This window comes from Tasmannia lanceolata, unplaced genomic scaffold (assembly GCF_043159265.1).
Source record: "Tasmannia lanceolata isolate RefF3 unplaced genomic scaffold, GAP_Taslan_0.1 ptg000035l, whole genome shotgun sequence".
Lineage (NCBI taxonomy): Eukaryota > Viridiplantae > Streptophyta > Magnoliopsida > Canellales > Winteraceae > Tasmannia > Tasmannia lanceolata.
In genome coordinates this window covers 786610-809254 of record NW_027518712.1, presented here as the reverse complement: position 1 = coordinate 809254, position 22645 = coordinate 786610, and the positions used below count along the sequence as shown (strand labels likewise).

Genomic DNA, 22645 nt, shown 5'->3' with positions numbered 1-22645 from the left:
GGAAATGATAAATGCACCCCTTTTCATTACTTGGGACACCCAGATGCAGTGTACGGTGGCAATCGGGTCCCTTCAATCCTTACCAAGTGATGTACAGCTGCCTCTTTGCAGTCATAGATAAAGTGCACCTGGGTGTCCCAAGTAATGAAAAGGGGCGCATTTATCATTTCCCAAATCTTATTATATTTTTTTCCAATACATAATAGTAATCGGAACAGAACCGCATTCCTGATTCTAACAATCCAAAACCGGGAAAAAGGTCTATTCAAAAACGTTTCCCAGCAGCCATTTTATTTTACCTAGAGAGAAGATTAGATCCAAATAAGCCCAATAATGAAAAGCAAGAGACAGAGAATAAAAGTGAGAAACAAATTTGATTGACTAAAACACGACTCAATTTATATTACACTCCCCAAACCACAGCAATGGAAATCAAATTCTAGAGGAAGAAGAAGAAAGGATTGTCCTAGCATAACCAAATAGAGATAATTTGGGTCCAATAGAGAATGAGGACACTGAATCGGAAGACCACTCCGACCCTGGAGGGAGAGGGTCCTTCCTTATCGGAATCCTCCTCAGAAAAGGAAGACAATCCATCAAACACGAAAGGTCCCAAAGTTGCACAAAAAAAGAAAGTATCTTAGGCAGATGAATGCCAAGTCCGTGTGATTCTAGTCGAGCAGGAGGATTGTGAAGAAGAGAAACCGGAACTTAGGAATCAAATGAATCATGGCAGGAAGCTCACAAGAAGAATTGGCCAAGACGCTCACAAAGAGCCCAATATTTCCTTACCAAATTAGGTGATTATGTAACTCACAAGGATTGAGCATTTAGATTTCTTAGTCTTAATGGTGTTCGTCGCTCATATGTGCTGAGGTTGTTTCCCTTACTCTCACATGTTCCAAGTTAGGGTGTCTTTTGTGCATTATACTGTATCATCTTTCTCCTTATCAAATAAACCGGTAGGGGTCCCCGCCAAACACTAGCTTACCTATATAAAAAAAAAGATAGATATGTGGGGAGATTTTATATGGTGTGTAGGTGTAAAGTTCAGTATTTTGCAAAAAGTACAATGGGGCCCACTTCATAGGATGATCCAACCAGTTCATTTGTTGTGCCACACCGTAAAAAGGTTATACACTTGTTAGGGGTAAAATCGGTATACACGGTACCGACCCTCGAATCCATCCTTCACCGCTTGACTAGGTCACGTCAACCTCCACAAGCAACACTCATTAACAAATCATACCCATAAGATTACACCTTCATACGGTAACGAACCTCAGGAGGAGTCAAACACAATCGCGGGAATCTCGCCATTATGCGACCAATCCGAACTACTGTTACACGCAAGGTGCAATATTCAAATTCGAAACATCCCGCCTAGGCCACCGTCCAAGATCTCCGCCCAGAATCGTTGGAAATCATATCTTCACGATCTTATTCTCCATCCATCACGCTCCACATAGGCTAAATTAAAGGCCGAATTGATATCTCTAAGATCGTGGGTCTCCTCCCCTATAAAGAGGGGTCTACGCACTCAAGCAAAGGCATTCAGTCAATTCTCCTTCTCCTTCTCCTTCTCCTTATTTGGTCTGATAACTTGACTTGGCCCTCCCCCATTCATCATCCATTGTTTGTGATTGCCTATCTCTGACTTGAGTGTCGAAGTGGCCGTTCAGAGCCACAACTCCTGGCCCACTGACGCTTTTTCTGTGAGCGCAGGATTCCAGGTTCTGCCAAGCTAGTTTGTGCAGTCAGATTCTGGGCGTCATCAAATTGGCGCCATCCGTGGGAACGTCTATGCCAAAGTCGAAAGCAACCTCCCAACGTAACGGTGGAATAGTTACAAGAAGCCAAGCCAGTCAGCGTGAGACCGAGGACAGCAAGAAGAGACGTGAGAAATGGTTGTCTCCGGCGATGCTCCAGTTACTATGACCGCCTTCAACCAGTTTACACAACAACTCGGAGATGTTGCAGCCGCCCTCCAGGAAGTGCGGCACCACCCCCCTGTAAACCCACTGGGCGAGGGAATCCCTCCCGCCAAAATTTCAGAGGAGCAAGAATCCTGAGAAGGACGAAATCCTCGGAATCAAAGACCACGCTAGCATCAACAAGGATCTGCATCAATCACCAGCCCGCCATCCGACCGTCGTCGTGATAATCGCCATTGAAGACGCAATGGCCCAATGGTGGAACCCACAAATTTGGGTCATCAAGTTGATGATCAGATACCTCCACCGAGAGAGAGCTCGACGAGAAACGGCTGAGCGGAAGAAAATCCCACTATCATGGCTGATCTCCAACGCCAGATAAGAGAACTCCAACAGCAAGTGAAGGCGCCCTGTGACCCAGACCTCCTGGCAGAATGGGATAGCGAGATCGCTTCTCCATTCGTCCCAAGAATCAACAATGTTGTCGTTGCTACGAATTCTGACATGGCTCGATTGGACCTCTATGACGGGTCGTCCGACCCTCTTAAGTTCCTTCAAGCTTACCACCGTGTGATGGTAATCAGGAATGCTTCTGACGCCACAATGTGCAAGGCCTTCTCCGCCTACCTAAAGAAATATGCCAGTAACTGGTACAGTCGATTAAGGCCTAACTCTATCGAGTCTTTTCACGAACTAGGGAAGGAGTTTGTCGCCTATTTTGTTAACAGTCAGCCTCGAAGGAACCCAGCTGACACTCTTCTGACTTTGAGACAAGGAAGGGACGAAACGCTCTGGAGGTTCATTGGTCGGTTCGGCGTAGAACTTCACCAGATAAACGAACCGAACTTCACCAGCCCTGAATGTGAACCCCCCTCGAGACCTCCAAGAACTCATGTCCACTGCGGATCGGTATATCAATAATGAGGAATCTTTTGCCATGGAGAAAGAGATGGAGAGCACCGAGGAAGTGAGAAGCAGAAAGACGATTTTAGATCGAGACCAAATCACAAACAAGCACGACACAGCGACCGCCAGAATCGTCGCACCCCTAATCCCCATCCTGAAAGGGTCAACTATACTCTGTTGAACACCACCGTGTCAAATATCATGTACGAAATTCGTAATAGGGAACCCATACATTGGCCCGAAAGAAGGCGAAATGCATGAAAGGGAAAAAATTCTAGTAAATATTGTCATTTCCACCAAGATCATGGGCACACCACCGACAATTGTTATCATCTTAAGAATGAAATTGAAAGACTTGCGGGACTTGGTCAGATCGATCGTTACCTTCAAAACCCTCCAAAGAACCACCAGCGACCCAGATCCGAAGTACACTGACTAGATGAACATCGACGTTCGCCCGGCCTCTAAGTGGAAGGTAGCAGACAAAGAGCTTCGGATCAAGAAGAAGTGCCTAAGAACACCGGGAATATTGACACCATTACAGTGATCCCGCTTCTGGTGGACCGACCGTGGAAGGATGCACCCGATATGCTGGACAGATCAACTCTATGGAACCACCACCCCCCCCCCCCAAAAAAAGTCAAAATCAGACCCAAGCGACAGCGTGCCCATCACTTTTACCTAGAAAGACTATGGAAAGATAGATCGACAGCATGACGACGCTGTGGTCATTCGGCTCGCCATCGCCAATTTCAATGTAAGTCGAATTCTGGTGGATAATGGAAGCTCTGTCAACGTTCTCCACCAGGATGCTTTCACCGAGATGCACATCCATAAAGACAGACTGGAACCGGTGGATTGGTCTATCTATGGATTCTCCGGAGCAGAGGTCAAAGTGCGGGGGAAAATCAAACTCCCCGTCACATTTGGAACTTACCCTACTCAATGAACCATAATGCAAACCTTCGTGATAGTCTGCGTCCCTTCTGCCTATAATGGTATCATCGGACGACCAGCACTGAACGAACTGGGGGCAGTAGTTTCTACTGCCCACTTGAAAATAAAATTCCCCACAAGGATCGGCATCGAAGAAGTCGTCAGCGATCAGGAGAAAGCTCGTGAATGTTATGCCGCCCTGCTAAAAAAGAGGAGGGCCGCAAAAGAAACATTCTCAATCGGCAGTCCCGACCCTCGAGTCGAAGTAAAGCGGGGAGAACCGGTCGAGGAACTTACAAAGATTCCTCTGTTCCCCGAATCCGATGAACAAACCATCCAGATAGGTTCTCTCCTGACAGGTAAGTTTAAAACCAAACTTGTCAATTTCTTAAAAACTAACTCGGATATCTTCGCCTGGTCGGCCTCCGACATGCAGGGAATTTCCTCCGACGTAGCGGTCCACAAGTTGAACGTGGACCCGAATTACAAGCTGGTCAAACAAAAGAAATGTAATTTTGCCGCCGAAAGACAAAAGCACATCAAAGAAGAAGTGGAAAAGCTTCCTGAGGCCAAGTTCATAAGGGAAATTCGTTACCCTGAGTGGCTCGCCATCGTAGTGATGGCTCGCCATTGTACTCGGAGTGGCTCGCCATTGTCTAACGAAAAATGGCGAATTTGTAAAGATTTTATGGATCTTAACAAAGCGTGCCCAAAGGACTGTTACCCGTTACCAAGGATCGATCATCTCATCGACGCTACCGCCGGACATGAAATGCTGAGCTTCATGGGTGCCTTCTCCGGCTACAACCAGATACAAATGAACGGACCCAACATTCTGAAAACCTCCTTCGTCATTGACCAATAATTGTTTTGGTACGAGGTCATGCCTTTTGGCCTCAAGAACGCTGGTGCCATGTACCAACGATTGGTCAATAAGATCTTCGCCGAACAAATAGGAAGAAACATGGAGGTGTATGTCGATGACATGCTCGTCAAAATCCTCAAAGCACAGAGCCACATTGCCGACGTTGAAGAGGCCTTAACTGTACTCTGCCGAAACCAAATGAAGTTGAACCCCACCAAGTGCGCGTTTGGGGTTACCTCCAGAAAATTCCTAGGCTTCATGGTCAGCCAGCGAGGAATTGAGGCCAATCCCGAGAAAATAAAAGCATTACTAGAAATGATGGCACCGAAGGAAGTCCGAGATGTGCAGAGGCTCACAGGCAGAGTCGCGGCCCTCAGCAGGTTTATGTCTAAATCTGACGAAAGATGCCTGCCATTCTTCAAAACCCTCTAAGGCGTGAAAGATTTTCAGTGGAAAGAGGAATGTTAGACCGCCTTCGACCAACTAAAGGCATATCTCCAAATGCCTTAGTTACTCTCAAAGCCGGTACCGGGGGAAGATTTATACCTATGCCTAGCTGTCGAACCCACTGCGGTAAGTTCCATACTTGTCTGGTAGGATGGAAAAATGGAGCAACCCATTTATTATGTCAGTAGAGTACTCCATGACACCAAAGCGCGGTAACAAGCGATTGAGAATTTCGCCTTTGCTGTCGTCATATCTGCGAGAAAACTCCGTCCATATTTTCAGGCTAATCCCATTACAGTCCTAACCAACCAACCTCTTCGAAAGATATTGCAGAAGCCCGACACCTCGGGCCGACTAATTAATTGGTTAGTTGAGTTGGGGGAATTTGACATTCAGATAAAGCCATAGCATGCGATCAAATCCCAAGTACTCGTGGACTTTATAGCTGAACGTACGGCACCGGTGGACGAACCGGAAAAACAAGATGACTTCACTGAGGACCCGGCTCCTGGCTCTCTGGCCCAAAATCCTCTATGGATGTTATATGTTGACGGCTCCGCCACCGCTGGGGGCAGTGGCGCTGGATTGGTTTTATCAGGACCTGACAACTTCCTCAAAGAATATGCCCTGAAGCTGGACTTCAAAGCCTCGAACAATGAAGCGGATTATGAAGCTTTAATCGTTGAAATGGCCCTTGCTGCAGAGTTACGCGCCAACCGAGTCAGAGCACATAGTGACTCGCAACTGGTCGTGAGCCAAGTCAACGGTTTTAGTGAAGCTAAAGAAGAACGAATGATCAAGTACCTAGAAAAGGTGCGTAAGGAGATCTCTGCCTTCGAAGAATTCCAAATAGTACAAATCCCCCGAACCATGAATGCCCGTGCAGACACACTCTCCAAAATGGCGTCATCTGGCATAGTTTAATCAGGAAACGTCTTCACCGAGATTCTCTCCCGACCTAGTGTCGAGAGAAAGGAAATCCTACAAATCGAAGAAGAGTCTAGTTGGATGGACCCGATAGTGCACTACTTAAGAGACGGCACTTTAACCCCTGATAGAAAAGAGGCCCGACGCTTGATCGCCAAAGCCGCCCATTACATCTTTGTAAGCCCAATGGTTCCCACCTTGGCAATTCCCATCTTATTTTGATGATTCCAATACACAAGTGATTTAAGATCACTAATGTGTTTGATTGTCTAAGTTGTAGATCATAATTGTTTAAAGTCAAGATTGTTTGGATTGAGGCCAAGAAGCACTCATTTGACCACATTCGGAAGGCCAAAGTCATCGGACATCCAAGACGCATGAAGACTTGAAGAATCTATTGAAGATCGAAGTTTATTAGAATGTATAAGATCCAATCTTAGTATTAGATTTTAAGAGGCATAAATTAAGTTAATCTCACACACCCTAAAGTTGTGGTGTTCCAACACTTTGGAATCCTCATAACAATCCCAACTTGGTGTAAAGTTGTAAGCCCAAGAAACAGAATTGAAAATCTGTTGAACATAGGCTTCTCGGAACTCCGAGAGATTCCTCGGAGCTCCGAGAAATGGTTCAGTAGCTTTTTTCCAACTTCTGTTTGTATTCCCGGAACTCCGAGATTTTTTCTCGGAACTCCGAGAACACTATAACGGTCAGAATTATAGCCGTTGGAAATTTTTGCAGGAATTACCACTATGCCCTTGAACGGTCATTTTTGGGTTTTTCTATAAATATGGGCATTCCAAACTTCCCAAACATAGATCCTAACACTCTAAAATTCTACTTGAACATCCAAAGAGTGAATCAAAGCTTGTTTATGCCTCTCATCCTCTAAGGCTAGGATTTGGATCATTAGGCTCAATTTGTACATCTTCTACAATTTGTAAACCCTTGTGAGGGATTGTTTTTTGTTCTTTCTTTCTTATCAAGAACTTGTATTGGGCGAGTGTTCGGAGAAGCAAAGCCCACTCTCCATGGTGAAGATTGCCACCAAGGTTAAAGGCGATCGGAATTGTAATCGGCATTGATCTTCGCCGAAGTTAAGAAGATCGCATAGTGAAGCCATCAACGGGTATGGTTGGTGGAGTGGAGTAGGCCTCGCGTTTGGAGGACCGAACCACTTTAAATCTCGGGTGCACTCTCTCTTATCTTATTGCTTTATATTTGCATTTGCACCTTTAGATTTAACTTGTGTGCTTGAATTTCATCTTGATCTCTTAATCTTCAAAATTAGGTTGAGTTTTTAAAAAGGTTAAAACTTGTTAGCAACCTAATTTTTTACCTCCTCATTAGTTGCCAATTCGGGACCCTTGTAATTTCACTTGGTATCAGAGCCTTGGCTCTTAAAAGATTTTCTTTTCTTAAAAATCTTTGGTAAATTTTTCTTTAAAATTTCAAACAAGGGAAAGATCATAAGATCTTTGGCAACTTTCTATTTCTGAAATGGCAAACATAAATGGAACCGGACTTCTGGAAGGCCATTCCACAACTACCCCTCCTTTCTTTAATGGGACCAACTATGGACATTGGAAGACAAGTATGCGCATCTATCTTCTTTCGATAGATGTGGAACTTTGGCATATTGTTGAAAATTGATACATTTTGCCTTCCAAGCCATTTGAAGAATGGAATGTTGAAGATAAAAGGCATGCAAATTTAAATTACAAAGCTATAAACTCTTTGTTTTGCGCCTTATCTACGGAGGAGTTCAATAGAGTAGCTCTTTTTTATTCCGCCAAGCTTATTTGGGATACACTTGCCGTTACCCATGAGGAAACATCACAAGTTAAGGATTCCAAAATAAACTTATTAAAGAGCAAATATGAAATGTTTAGAATGGGTCAAAATGAAAGTATTTCCGAAATGTGTACCCGATTTTCTAAAATATCTAATGAATTAGCAAATCTTGGTAAATCTTATCCTACTGATGAGCTTGTGAGTAAATTGCTTAGGTCACTTCCTCCTTATTGGGACCCAAAAGTCACCGCCATCCAAGAATCAAAAGATCTCAAGACTCTAACTATGGAGGAGCTTGTAGGATCTCTCATCACCCATGAGATGCTCCTCACTAGCCGACAAGAAGAGAAGAAGCCGAAAGAGAAAGAAAGAGAAAGTCGTTCTCTAGCTCTAAAGGCCTCCAAGACGGACTCATCATCAAGTGATGCGGATAGCGATGAGGAAGAAGCTTTAAGGAAATTTAAAAGCTTACGGAGAAAGAAGCATAAAAAGGATAAAAAGAAGAAGAAAGAAGAAAGTGAAGTTGAGGGAGCTTTAAGATGCTACAATTGCAAGAAGATTGGACACAAAAGACCGGATTGTCCACTTCTCAAGTCATCTTCCTCAAAGTACAAGGGAAAGAAGGATTGGAAGAAGAACAAGGCTCTTGCCGCCAGTTGGGATGCTACTAGCACCTCTGACAAAAGTTCAAGCGAAGGGGAAGATAAAAAAGATGATATTTGCCTCATGGCATTCACCCATGAAGAAGAGGTAAATTCTCACCCCTCTTGTAGTTCATCAAGTAGTGATAGTGAAAAAATATCTTTTGATGAATTATCCTTAACCTTGCATTCTCAAATTTCAAAAAATAAAGTTCAAAAGAAATCTATTTCCAAATTAGAAAATGAACTTGATGTTTTGATAAATGAATCTTCCTCTTCCATATCTCAAGCTAAAGTAAAAATTGAAAATTTTAAACTTGAGATTGAAACCCTTAAGGGTATTTTGGATGAGAAATCTTGCCAATTACAAAATGTGGCAAGCTCTTCCAAATCTTATGAAGATGAAACTAATGATTTTTTAAATCAAATAACACATCTTCATAATGAAAATGAAAGGTTAAGATTATGTCTCCATGGATTCCTAAATGGTGACAAAATTATTGACATAATCTTAAAGAAGACTAGTCAAAGACCTAATCATGCAATTTATGATAGGACTAGTCTATCTAATTGTGGACCCCGATCCGAGAGAGGCGGGGGACTAGCCTCCACGAGACAGAAAGTCTCTCTCTACAGATCATCCATGTGAATGGAGAGCTCTACCAAGGAACTCTCGAAAGAAGTGCCGCTCACAGCATGAGTGGCGATGCAAAGGTGAGATACCTCTCGATTCGGGGACTAGCCCAGATTCGAGGCGTTCCTTAAACAAAGAAGAGTCGTCATCCAAGGAATTAGGCCCAGGATCCCATACTATGCTCTGTTGCAACAGATAACCAGAGATATAAAATAAGGTTCGTGCCTGATTACGAATTTGGAAGGTCCGAAGAGCACCTCATCCGCCCAAATGCAAACACCTGGTCTCTTATGCCATTTACTTATTGATTTTGAAGAGTTTTGGGCCAAAATCATATGAAATGGGAACGAATATCTCCGAGAAGACGTCTATCTAATCATGCGTGTCTCGGAGATAAAAATAATAAGCATAAATAAAAGAAATGAAATAAGTGTCACTTGAGAATAACTAGGTTAAGAGTGTCATACCTAATTGGTGTCTAAGTTCTGGTGTGCAAACACATGCATGCTACAGCTAAAAGTATAAGATCTGTACATGAAAGTAAGAAAGCATAGCAAAACATACAACACAATTCAATTCGATACATGACTGGACAAAAAGAATCCTAAAACTCTAATGCAAGACTTGACTCGGACCAAGATGGCCGTCCATCCCAGCTGCTCTACGTATGCCGGCCTCGGGAAGAATCAGAGTCGACATAGTTCGATGACCTATTCTATACTACGATGCCTAACCATCTAGAACCGCTATCCTAGACTCGATCCACTAGACTCGACTGATTTTTAAAGCTTTTTGTACAATTGCTTAAGTTCATGTGAATTGTAATTTTTAAAACTCTCTATATGCCCTAACTAATACAAGTTGATTAGCCTTAAGCTAATGCAGGTGGGCCCTACATCCTATATGTAACTAAGCTGTGCATCCTAAAGAAAACCACGGGCTGACTATATGCTTCATAGTCTAGCCATCGGTTCGACTAAATATCTAACCGAACAACTCGAGGCCTCCTAACTCTAGGGACACTCACACGACAGGACACACCATATCAATACAAATCAGGATAAACTCCTAACTCTAAAACATCCCATATATCTAGGACAGAATCTAACTCTAGGGGAAGATATTTTTTAAAAGGTTTTGAAGAATTTTTGTATTTTTGGAAGGTTTGAAATGCTTATTTTTAAAGGTTTGGCTGGACTTGGGATAAAGATCTCAAGCTGCACTACGTACCCTATGGGAAGGGATCAAGCCAACATAGTTCGGAAATAGACTTTCCTAATACTCTCCTAATGACTAGACATTTAGAATGTTTTTGGATTTTTCAGATGTTTTTGATGTTTTTGACTCAACATGACAGAATCCTATCATCATAAGGGTAGGACAGACTCCTGATATCTCGCAGAGGTTGGACAGCATCCTATGCTTTGCGAGGGAATTGGACAAAATCACTGCTCTGCAAGGATTGGACAGCATCCTATACCTTGCAAGAGTGGATAAGATCACATGATTTAATGAGAGGTTGAGAAGAATCCTAACCCCTATGATGATAGGACTGACTCCTGAAACTGAAAGACTGCTCTAGCTAAGAACGGATTCCTATGCTAAAGGACTGACTCTCAAACAAATGACTCTAAGAGATGTACTAATGAGACATGGCATGTCTCCTAGGGATGGACTCACTAATGAGACAAAGCTTGTCTCTAAAGGATAGAACTATCTATTGAGACATAGCTTGTCTCCCTAAAGGGTATTGACTATCTGCTGAGACATAGCTTGTCTCCTTAAAAGGTGGGCTCAAGATGTCTCTTTCATTGCCCTTGCAATGAATGGGGACCTAAGATTTAATGAATGAACATCTAAAAGACTAGGCGAGTCTTTCAAACAAAAGAGGGGAGTGTTACTTAGACTAAGCAAGTCCCCTAATGATGGGCTTGGGCTATCGCCTTCATCGCCCCTGCGATGAATGAATTACCTAAAGTATAAGGGCATCTAAAAGATTGCAAACTCTATACCTAAAGAAATGGAGATAAGAGCAGAGGGTACTACCACATCAGGTAAATTTCTCTAAGACTGGGCTTGGGCTAACGCCTTCATCGCCCTCACAAGGTTATTTGTATTTTTTTACATAGAGTTTCCAAAACCTATATGTAACTAAAGAAAGGGACCGAATTTATATGATGGTTAAAAATTAAAGAAGTTCATTCTCTTTTTTCTAAAAAAAAAGTAATGTATGAATACATCAATATTACCTAATTCACCTAATAAGATTCACCTATTCCACTTCTGACCCAAAATAAACAGCATTCATAAACACATTTTACTAACCATAAAGTTTCTAAAAAAAAATCAATTATAACTACCCTGGAGAAAGATTATATAATATTATGAACATCTTATAAACAAGTCTTTGTCAACATTATTTATGTTACAACAGAAGTGCAAATATGAATTAGGACATACGATTAGCTGAAAATTGAAGCCATAATGATTCGATAGTGAAGTACAAAATCATTCTAACTGTGACCAATAAGGTATGACGACAAACATTTCAGAGCATGTATAAATTCCAGCATTTATAAACATATGATATCTCCTATCAGTAATAACCCATTTTACACATATCAATGGAACCATTCAGCCAATTACAATATTCAACTGCTGGGAATATGATCATATCTCCATTAAAGTATTAATATTATGTATGTAAAAAGACCTGGAAGAACAACTACTAAAGAACACAGTAACAGAATACTGCTACCTTCGAACTGTGATGATGTGAACACTAGAGTATTATGATATATATAATTAAACCACATTTTGTACTGATTGCGCAAAAAAGAATCTCATGAAAGGCTCTCATAAATGAGGTCAAAGCATGACAATGCTAGTGCTTAGCTTCAAATCCCTTCTACACAATATATACTATACAAAGGCCAAAACAAGGATACTAGGATAACTGATACAAACACCACTATATTTGCTAAATGCCATTAAGAAAACCAAAATCTGCCAATTGTACACAAATTTCAGTGATGAAGTGATTAAAAAGGAACAATTTCTATACAAAATCATAGCAAAGCCTTATAAGATAAACACTCAAAAGTAGATTTTATTATGTCACAAAAGACCACTATTGATTCTTAATAGTATTAGAATCAAACACAAATAGATAAATTTTTAAGAAAAATTGTGTTTCATTAGATGGAACATCAAAGCAATATTATGAAGACATAGAGAAAATTTTTGCTAATCACAAAAGATTTACACTCATAACATTAATGAAAACCTATAACAGTTCTTAAATCAATCAAAATCCTACACAACCAAATTAGCTCCAAAACAATTTATACAAATTATGATAATTAATCAAAATTGAATAACATTAAGTCAACTACTTACCTAAATGAGAAATTGTCAATTTGCACCTTTTCTTTTCTAACAGAGGATAATGAAATAGACGAACCAGTTGTTGTCGTAATGAGGCTAGCAATCTCTTTCTTGCTTTGCAGATCACAGATTTATATCAGTAATAGTTGGATCTATGGCCCGAAGTTGCAGATTGGAGAGACAGAATTCGAGGCCTCATCTTAAAGGTGTAATCCAATCCAGGTAAAGGTGATAACAGAACAACTCAAATCTGAGGCTTATAGTTGGTACTCTAGGGTTTTAATCAAAGTATAAGAGAAGATTGTGGACAGAATAAAGAGCAAGGGAGAACAAAAGTGAAAATCAAGCAATCAAGTGAAAGAAACTTGGCTGGAGATTGTCGGAATCCGGGAGAATCCATCGAGAAAGACGATCGGAAAAGAGAAATTTCATGAGAAAGTTAGGGTTTGGTTCTTAGATCTAGGTTTTCTTCCTCAAATCTAGGGTTTCTAATAAAGTAGATCTAAGATCTTGTGTGAAGAAACAAACTAACAACAAAGACAGGTTGTTGATGAGAGAAGAGGAAGGTTGGCCAGAGGTAATCGGAGAAGAAGGTAGGGGAAGCTCCTTTCTGCCATTTTTTCTCTCGATCCCCTTTTTAAAAAATGAAAATCCCCTCTCAAAGAACTCAATCGAGTTTTTTTTATAGATGAAGATGGGGGGCGATCGAGGAAGGTGAAGTTTGGGAGATCGGAGATATCAAGATAAAGGAAAATACTGACCTATATGCTCGGAACTTGACCGGATTTCTGCAGAGGATGATCGGAGAAGACGATGATCGGAATAGGGCTTGAGCGAGATCTGTTTTCTCTCACTAGAAAACCGAGAGCTTCTCTCTCTAGAAAATGAATTTTTCTTCTTCTTTTCTTAGAAAATGAGCTTAAACAAAATATTTATATCAAAAATAGGGTGCGGATATTGGCACTACTATTGGATGGGCGCGCGGTTGCACAAATTTTGATGAGCGCGCCGCGGAATCATGTCCCATTCGGATGAAAATTGCACCGTTCCAGGATAAATTTGCCCCCTCTCAGGATAAACTCACCCCCCTTCTGAACTTGCACCACGACACCTCTTTGGTTCGTTCTCTAGGCAAACGCTCTCGGATTCCGACGAAATTTTGCAGGGACCTTGGTGGGATCCTACCCTAGCTTAGGGTGAATTTTGGGACCCTAATTCAATCATTTGATGAGGTTTTTGCACAAAATTGGAAGGTTTAGGGCACTGTCAAAATGGGGTGTCTACACTAACCCTCATGTTAGATGCCATTATTGTGGAATTAATGGTCATTACCAATTCCAATGTGCATCTAAGATTAGGGATTGTGGTGGAACCAAGAAATCTTAGGTTCCCAAAGCCCCCATATGATTCTATTCATATGTGTTTAGATTAGGGGTTAACTCTTAAAATTGAATATTCTTTTATAGTTATTTAAATATCCCCTCTTGTATTGAATTTGTTTTCCAAATAGGGGGAGTTCTTTGTTTGTCTTTTTTCTTGAAAAAGGGGGAGCTTAAAAATTGAAAATTTTATCCCTTTGTTTTTATTTTACCCCATCTTTTTTATAGATGCCAAAGGGGGAGAGAAATCTAGTGTAAGGAAATTAATGTGTGCTTTTATTGGAAAATCTCTTGTGCTTGTCATCATCAAAAAGGGGGAGATTGTAAGCCCAATGGTTCCCACCTTGGCAATTCCCATCTTATTTTGATGATTCCAATACACAAGTGATTTAAGATCACTAATGTGTTTGATTGTCTAAGTTGTAGATCATAATTGTTTAAAGTCAAGATTGTTTGGATTGAGGCCAAGAAGCACTCATTTGACCACATTCGGAAGGCCAAAGTCATCGGACATCCAAGACGCATGAAGACTTGAAGAATCTATTGAAGATCGAAATCTATTAGAATGTATAAGATCCATTCTTAGTATTAGATTTTAAGAGGCATAAATTAAGTAAATCTCACACACCCTAAATGTTTAAGTGATTGTCTTTGTGGTGTTCCAACACTTTGGAACCCTCATAATAATCCCAACTTGGTGTAAAGTTGGAAGCCCAAGAAACAGAATTGAAAATCTGCTGAACATAGGCTTCTTAGAACTCCGAGAGAATTCTCGGAGCTCCGAGAGATTCCTCGGAGCTCTGAGAAATGGTCCAGTAGCTTTTTTCCAACTTCTGTTTGTATTCCCGGAACTCCAAGATTTTTTCTCGGAACTCCGAGAAATATTCTCGAAACTCCGAGAACACTATAACGGTCAAAATTATAGCCGTTGGGAATTTTCGCATGAATTACCACTATGCCCTTGAAGGGTCATATTTGGGTTTTTCTATAAATATGGGCATTCCAAACTTCCCAAACATAGATCCTAACACTCTAAAACTCTACTTGAACATCTAAAGAGTGAATCAAAGCTTGTTTATGCCTCTCATCCTCTAAGGCTAGGATTTGGATCATTAGGCTCAATTTGTACATCTTCTACAATTTGTAAACCCTTGTGAGGGATTATTTTTTATTCTTTCTTTCTTATCAAGAACTTGTATTGGGCGAGTGTTTGGAGAAGCAGAGCCCACTCTCCGTGGTGAAGATTGCCACCAAGGTTAAAGGCAATCAGAATTCTAATCGGCATTGATCTTCGCCGAAGTTAAGAAGATCACATAGTGAAGCCATCAACGGGTTTGGTTGGTGGAGTGGAGTAGGCCTAGTGTTTGGAGGACTGAACCACTTTAAATCTCGGGTGCACTCTCTCTTATCTTATTGCTTTATATTTGCATTTGCACCTTTAGATTTAACCTGTGTGCTTGAATTTCATCTTGATCTCTTAATCTTCAAAATTGGGTTGAGTTTTTAAAAAGGTTAAAACTTGTTAGCAACCTAATTTTGTACCTCCTCATTAGTTGCCAATTCGGGACCACCCTTGTAATTTCAATCTTCGACGGATAAGCGTTATACAAGCGGTACTTCTCGTGGCCACTATTGAAATGTCTCTAACCCTCGGCTGCGGAACTCGACATGAGATAGGTCCACGAAGGAATCTGTGATGATCACTCGGGCGGGGACGCATTAGCTCACAAGATTCTCCGCCGAGGTTTCTTCTGGCTGACTCTCCAACAAGAGGCATCAGATTTTGTCAGGAAATGCGAACAGTGCCAGAAGTTCACTACCGTACCTCGTCTCCCTGCAGTTCCCTACAAACCCATCTCCAACCCTGTCCCGTTTGCCATGTGGGGAATGGACTTACTAGGACCTTTTCCAAACTCGACCAAGGGGCACCAAATGATGTATGTCGCTATCGATTATTTCACCAAATGGGTCGAGGCCAAAGCAGTGAAAAAGATCACTTCTAAAGAAACAGAAAACTTCTTCCACCATGATACTATTTGTAGGTTCGGAATTCCGCGGGTCCTCGTAACCGACAATGGAACCCAGTTTGCAAGTCGGCAGTTCAAGGACTTTTGTGGGCAACTCGGCATCGAACAACGATTCACATCGGTTGGCCATCCACATGCTAATGGGCAGGTTGAAGTAACCAACCGGACACTCTTGCAAGGATTAAAAAAGCGCGTAGAAAACGCCCGAGGCTTATGGGCAGAAGAATTACCAAATCTCCTCTGGGCTTATAGAACCACCCCGAGGACCGCAACAGGAGAATCACCATTTAGCCAACCATTGGAGTAGATGTTTTTATACCGGTCGAGATTGGTGCCCGGTCCCCAAGGCTCGAAGCATACAAAGAACAGGCGAACCCCAAACACCTGAGAAGTAGTGTCGACCTTGTAGAAGAAACCCGAGAAAATGCCCGAGTCTGAATGGCCGCATATCAACAGAGAGTCGCCTGATACTACAACTCCAAAATGAAAGAGAGGGCAGTGAAAATAGGAGACTTGGTACTACGACGAGCCGAAGTCTCTAACCCTCGCAACTCGAGGAAGTTGGCTCCTACTTGGGAAGGGCCCTACCGCGTCTTCTGCATACTCCAACCAGGGTCATATCAGTTGGAGAGTCTGGAAGGCGACCCTATTCCCCGCACTTGGCATATATCAAACTTGAAGAAATTCTACCAATAGGCAAGAATGTAATTCTTTTTCATTTTATGTGTTTTCAATAAATCTATGTGTTTGTTTTTGTCTTTGTGATAGTGCAGACATGTATTCTCCATTCGTAGAGCGATTACTCCCCAACAATAATAAATCTCTAAGACGAACAAGCTACGAACTAAGGTCGAAATTCAAAAAGATATGACGCATAAACCGATGCCCCAAGAGGCTCGGTAGATAGTCTATCTACTTAAAAGATATGACCCATAAACCGATGCCCCAAGAGGCTCGGTAGAGAGTCTATTTACTTAAAAGATATGACCCATAAACCTATGCCCCAAGAGGCTTGGTAGAGAGTCTATTTACTTCAAAAAAATAAACCAATATCCTATGAGGGTCGGTAGAGAACTTACCACCACCAATAAGAGGTAAAAACGTCTCAATTACATCATCCTAAAAATGGATTGCCTCGAAGGACAAACCCTTCCGTCTACACCAAAATAAAATTAAGTTTTTACAAAACAAGTTCTTGAGAAAAGCAAAAAGAAAATCATTAAGTCCCGACCCTTAAACTTCCTTCTCCAAGTTTCCTTCTGCACGCAACTCGGACACAGGCGGAACTAGACCTGGCAAATGGGTGGGCCGGGCCGGGTCAACCCGCGGGTGATGCGGGTGCGGGTCATACGGGTCGGGTTATCCAATGACCCGCATTTTTGCGGGTCAAAATTCTCGTGACCCGCGGGCACCCGCAAATATGCCGCAAATATGGGATTGTAATCACTATTTTGATTTGACAGCATATAATTTTCCTGTAATTGTCATAACATTCTACAGGTTATTTGTATTTTTTTGTAATTTTACAATCTATCACCATTTCTACGTAATTTTTCATTTAACACTTTATAGTTTCGCTATTTTACTTTTTTCTGGTGTAATGATTACTTTTTTTTACCTTTTTACATTTGCTACCAACATTTTCGATGAGCGTATATGTGCACCCACAATGCCCACTTGCCGAGAAATTACCAAAAGAGAAGCTTGATAGCAAATTATAATAAAATAAAAATCACATTGAAATGTTAACAACACTACTGGGCACTCTCACTTTATTAAAAGTATGCTATGGCCCACACCATAGGATGATCCAAACCGTCCATTAGATGGGCCATAGCCTAAATAGGTTATGCTCCAAAAATCATTTCCATAGGATGATCCTATCCCTCCAATCTTGATGTTAGAGGGTTGATCCTAACCCTCTATAGATCGGAGGGTTAGAATCAACCGATGGAAATAATTTTGGAGCATAACCTATTTAGGGTACGGCCCATCTAATGGACAGTTTGGATAATCCTAAGGTGCCGGACATACCGTACTTTTTATAAAGTGAGGAGTTCCCTCATAAAAAAACAAACAGCGTGAGTGACGATAACATTCTCACAAATATTTAAACATACTGTAAAAATGCGGGTGCCCGCGGGTGCCCGCGGGTTGACCCGACCCGACCCGTGTTTTTGCGGGTTGGGTCACCCGCGGATTGATTTTTCACGGGTCACGAAAACTTAGACCCGTGCCCGCAAATTTGCGGGTGGGCCGGGTCAACCCGCGGGCACGGGTCACTTTTGCCAGGTCTAGGCGGAACGGAAGATTCCACTCAAGGAGATGCAACCACAGGATCCGCGACATTCGCTTCAGTCGCCTCAGAATCCTCTCCCTCAGAAAGTTCGGTCCCTGGTGGTCCCTCCAGCCTTTTGATAGGAAATTCGGAGTCAATGGCCTTAACGTAATTCCGACAATCAAGGAACCCCTTTGCTTCAAATTCCAGGACATGAAGGGCCATATCCGTCTGGTACTCCTGGGACTGTCGAAACTCCGCAATTGCCCTGGACCGAATCTCTCCTTGTCGCTGCGCAACCACATTCAGCTCCTTCTCGAGGTTATCACGGATCTCCCTTTCCTGGTTAAGTTCATCCGTAACCCTCTGAAGGTTGGCCTGAGCATCTGTATAAAGCTTCTTTGCATCCACCAAGGACTCCTCGAACACTCTCCTATTCTCCGCCTGCGAATCCGCATAATTCTTCACCTCTTTGGATGCATGAGCATAAAGAGATTGATACTTTTCATGGGTCAGATCCGATGACCAAAAGATCGAAGGATAGATCATGGCCATGATAACGGTAAGTAAGCCACAAACCAGATCCGGATCAGAAAAACGAATGGATATGATTGATTGAATTAGATAAGGAACCCTAACTAAGAGGAGAGCCCTATTCTACTAATCAGTATAGATATATATATATATATATATATATATATATATATATATATATATATATAGAGAGAGAGAGAGAGAGAGAGAGAGAGAGAGAGAAAACGGTTCCTACACATATGTGTAGATAACTTATCTACACACTAGCTTAAAATACAGTGGGGGCCACATTATTTGGGTGATTCAAACCATTCATTTTTAAGGCCCTCACATAGATAGGGTGTCCACAAAAAATCAGATCCATAGGATCATCCTAACCATTCGAACTGTGAAGGCAAAAAATGGACTAATTTGTAATGGTTTAAAGACATCCATTTTACCTCCACAAATCGTAGGGTTGGGATGATCCTATGGATCTGATTTTTTGTAGACACCCTATCTATGTGAGGGCCTTTAAAATGGATGGCTTGGATCACCCAAACAATGTGGGCCCCCACTGTATTTTAAGCTAGTGTGTAGAGAACTCTCTACACATATGTGTAGGAACCGTTTTCTCATATATATATATATATATATATATATATATATATACATACATACATATACGTATATCCTAACCAGGGGCACCAGCCCTAAATATAGTCTAGCGGAGTCAAGGAGATCTTGACTCAAGAAAGACTTGTGAGTGTACTAGGACATTATTTGTAGCCACAAAAAGAGAGCTACCCTAGTCTTTAGATGGGACAAAGGCTCCTAACTCTAGGCTCTACATGTGTAAGCAACACACGTTCGTACCTATATGAATGTAATATACATAAACACTTGCACCTCCTAGTTGAGTTTCACTAAGTCAAATAGATATATACATAATATATAAAACAAAGTAGGGCTCCTGACTCAATCTATCGGGCACTACGCATATGATCCATACTTAATATATATAACACAGGTACACCAAATATTATGCATAGTATGCTTCATTGCTCATCGGCTGCTGTAAACACAGGTACACTGAGTGTTTACGGCTGCAGCACTAGCTCGTAGCTTGGAAATAGATCCAGTAGGCCATCAGGGTAATGACCTCCCATTCGGGCACGTACTGTATCTATACCGTGGAGCCAATAATAATGAAAAATAATAAAAAGAAATAAAGAATATGATAATGCATGTTGTGCAGTGTGTGAATCCCTTGCTTTATTTACGCACCTATCTGGTGCCCCTGGATTTAAGAGAAAAGGTTCCCATTTATAATGATTTTAACCCAAATTTCTTTAAAATTGGTAAAAATAGCATTTTTACAGAGTTAAGCAATGTTTTAAGAACTCCCCAGCAGAGTCGCCAGCCTATGGACCCCGATCCTGAGGGAATAGTGCTGAGGAACGAGTCCCCTGCAATCCTCAAAGATCTCCACATGAAGGAGGGCTGAAAATCCGATATAGGGGGTCCCAAGTTGAATTAGAAATGTCAACTATGAGGAGGGAGAATACGGTTGTTTAAGAAAACTAGAATTTACCAATTTGAAAAACTTAAACCGATTAAGAGATCAAAAACAATATTTTAAGCAATAAAGTTAAATCTAATGGTGCAATGCAAATGAAAGAGCAAAGAGATAGAAAGAGTGCACCCGAGATTTAAAGTGGTTCGGTCCTCAAACCCGAGGCCTACTCCACTCCACCAACCAAACCCGTTGATGGCTTCACTATTTGATCTTCTTAACCTTGGCGAAGATCGGTGCCAATTACAATTGCTTTAACCTTGGTGGCAATCCTCACCACGGAGAAAAAGGGCTCCGCTTCTCCGAATACTCGCCCGAATACAAATCTTGAAAGATGAAAGAAATAACTAAAAGATCCCTTCACAAGGGTTACAAAAGATGTACAATTGAGAGCCTATGATCCAAATCCTAGAGTTGGTGATGAGAGGCACAATTGAAGCTTGATTCACTCTTGGGTATTCAAATGAAGTTTTTGAGTGTTAGGATTGATGTTTTGTATGTTTAGAACACCCATATTTATAGGAAAAACAAAATATGACCGTTCAGTGGCATTACGGTAATTCCAGCAAAATTCCAAACGGCTCTTTTTCAGACCGTTGGAGTGTTCTCGGAGTTCCGAGAATTCTCGGAGTTCCGAGAAAAAATCTCGGAGTTCCGAGAAGCCACACAGAAATTGGAAAAAGTCTACTGGACCATTTCTCGGAGTTCCGAGAATAATTCTCGGAGTTCCGAGAATTCTCGGAGTTCCGAGAAAACCTCTCGGAGTTCCGAGAAGCCTATGCAGAGCAGATTTTCAATTCTGTTTTTGGGCTTCCAGTTCTCAACCAAGATGGGATTGCTATAAGGGTTCCAAGGTGTTGGAACTCCACAAATACAATCACTTGTCTATTTAGGGTGTGTGAGATTACCTTAATTATGCCTCTAAAAACCTAATCTAGGTTTGGATCAATTACATTAAGAAATGGTCTTCAATATTAATTTCTTCATGTCTTCAAGTCTTCATGACTTCTTGCTTGATGACTTTGGCCTTCCAATTAGTGATCCAATGTGGGCTTCTTGGCCTTCAATTCAAGCATCCTTGATCTTACTTTATCAAGATCTACAACTTAGACAAACAAACACATTAGTGATAAATGATCACTTGTGTATTGGAATCATCAAAACAAGATGGGAATGCCAAGGTAAAAACCATTGGGCTTACAATCTCCCCCTTTTTGATGATGACAAGCACAAGAGATTTACAAATCAAAGCATATACTCTTTTCACATTTTTCTTACACTAGAGACTTTACTCTAGATTATTCTCCCCCTTTGTCATCAACAAAAAGAAGGGGTAAGAAAAACAAGGGTTTAAAATTTACAATTTTAAAGCTCCCCCTTTTTCAAAGAAAAATTCAATTTTAACTCCCCCTAGTTAAAATAATTTTACAATACAAGAGGGGTTATCAAACAAAACATACAAATGAAATATATTCAATTTTAAGTTCAAAAACCCCTAATCTACACAATATGAATATCATCATATGGGGGTTTTGGGAACCCAAGATTTCTTGGTCCCACATCTAGCCCTACTCTTGGATGCACATTGGAATTGGTAATGACCATTCATTCCACAAAAATGGCATCTAACAAGAGGGTTAGATACACTAGTCCTATCATGATAAGCATGTTGAGGTCTAAGACTAGTTTTACTTAGGATTATGTCAATAATTTTATTTCCATTTAGAAATCCATGTAAACATATTCTAAGTCTTTCATTTTCATTATGAAGATGGGATGTTTGAACTAAAAGCTCATTTCTTTCATCTTCATAAGAATTGGAGGAGCTTGCCATATTTTGAAATTTTAAAAGTTGGCAAGTTTTCTCATCCAAGCTACCCTTAAGGGTATTAATCTCAAGTTTATGATTTTCAAGTGTAACTTGTTCTTGAGATATGGAAGAAGATAAATCACTTTTCAAAAATTCAAGTTCTTTTTCTAACTTTAAAATGGATTTTTTAAGAACTTTGTTTTTGGAAATTTGGGTATGCAAGGTTTCACATAATTCATCATAAGGTATGCTGTCACTTTTACTACTAGATGAAGAATATGAGGGGTTAGAGTTTACCTCAACTTCATGGGTGATTGTCATGAAGCAAAGATCATCTTTTTTATTTTCTTCCCCTTCACTTGAGCTTTTGCCCGATGTGCTTAACGCATCCCAACCGGCGGCAAGAGCCTTATGCTTCTTCCAATCCTTCTTACCCTTGTACTTAGAGGAAGTTGATTTTAGAAGTGGACAATCCGGTCTTTTGTGTCCAATCTTCTTGCAATTGAAGCATCTTAAGGCTCTTTCAACATCACTTTCCTCTTTCTTCTTCTTATCTTTCTTATGCTTCTTTCTCCACAAGCTCTTGAATCT

At 41.1% G+C, this 22645-nt stretch overlaps 2 protein-coding genes across 2 annotated transcripts; both read left to right on the top strand.

The window, feature by feature from the left end:
• Positions 1-3795: 3795 nt before the first annotated feature.
• Positions 3796-4641, top strand: LOC143859605 (uncharacterized). Its single transcript, XM_077370265.1, has one exon. The coding sequence runs from the start codon at positions 3796-3798 to the stop codon at positions 4639-4641; it is 846 nt and encodes a 281-aa protein (XP_077226380.1).
• Positions 4642-5102: 461 nt separating this feature from the next.
• Positions 5103-6012, top strand: LOC143859604 (uncharacterized). Its single transcript, XM_077370264.1, has 2 exons — positions 5103-5214; positions 5534-6012. Exons 1-2 carry the CDS (start codon positions 5103-5105, stop codon positions 6010-6012), a joined length of 591 nt encoding a protein of 196 aa, XP_077226379.1.
• Positions 6013-22645: the final 16633 nt, after the last annotated feature.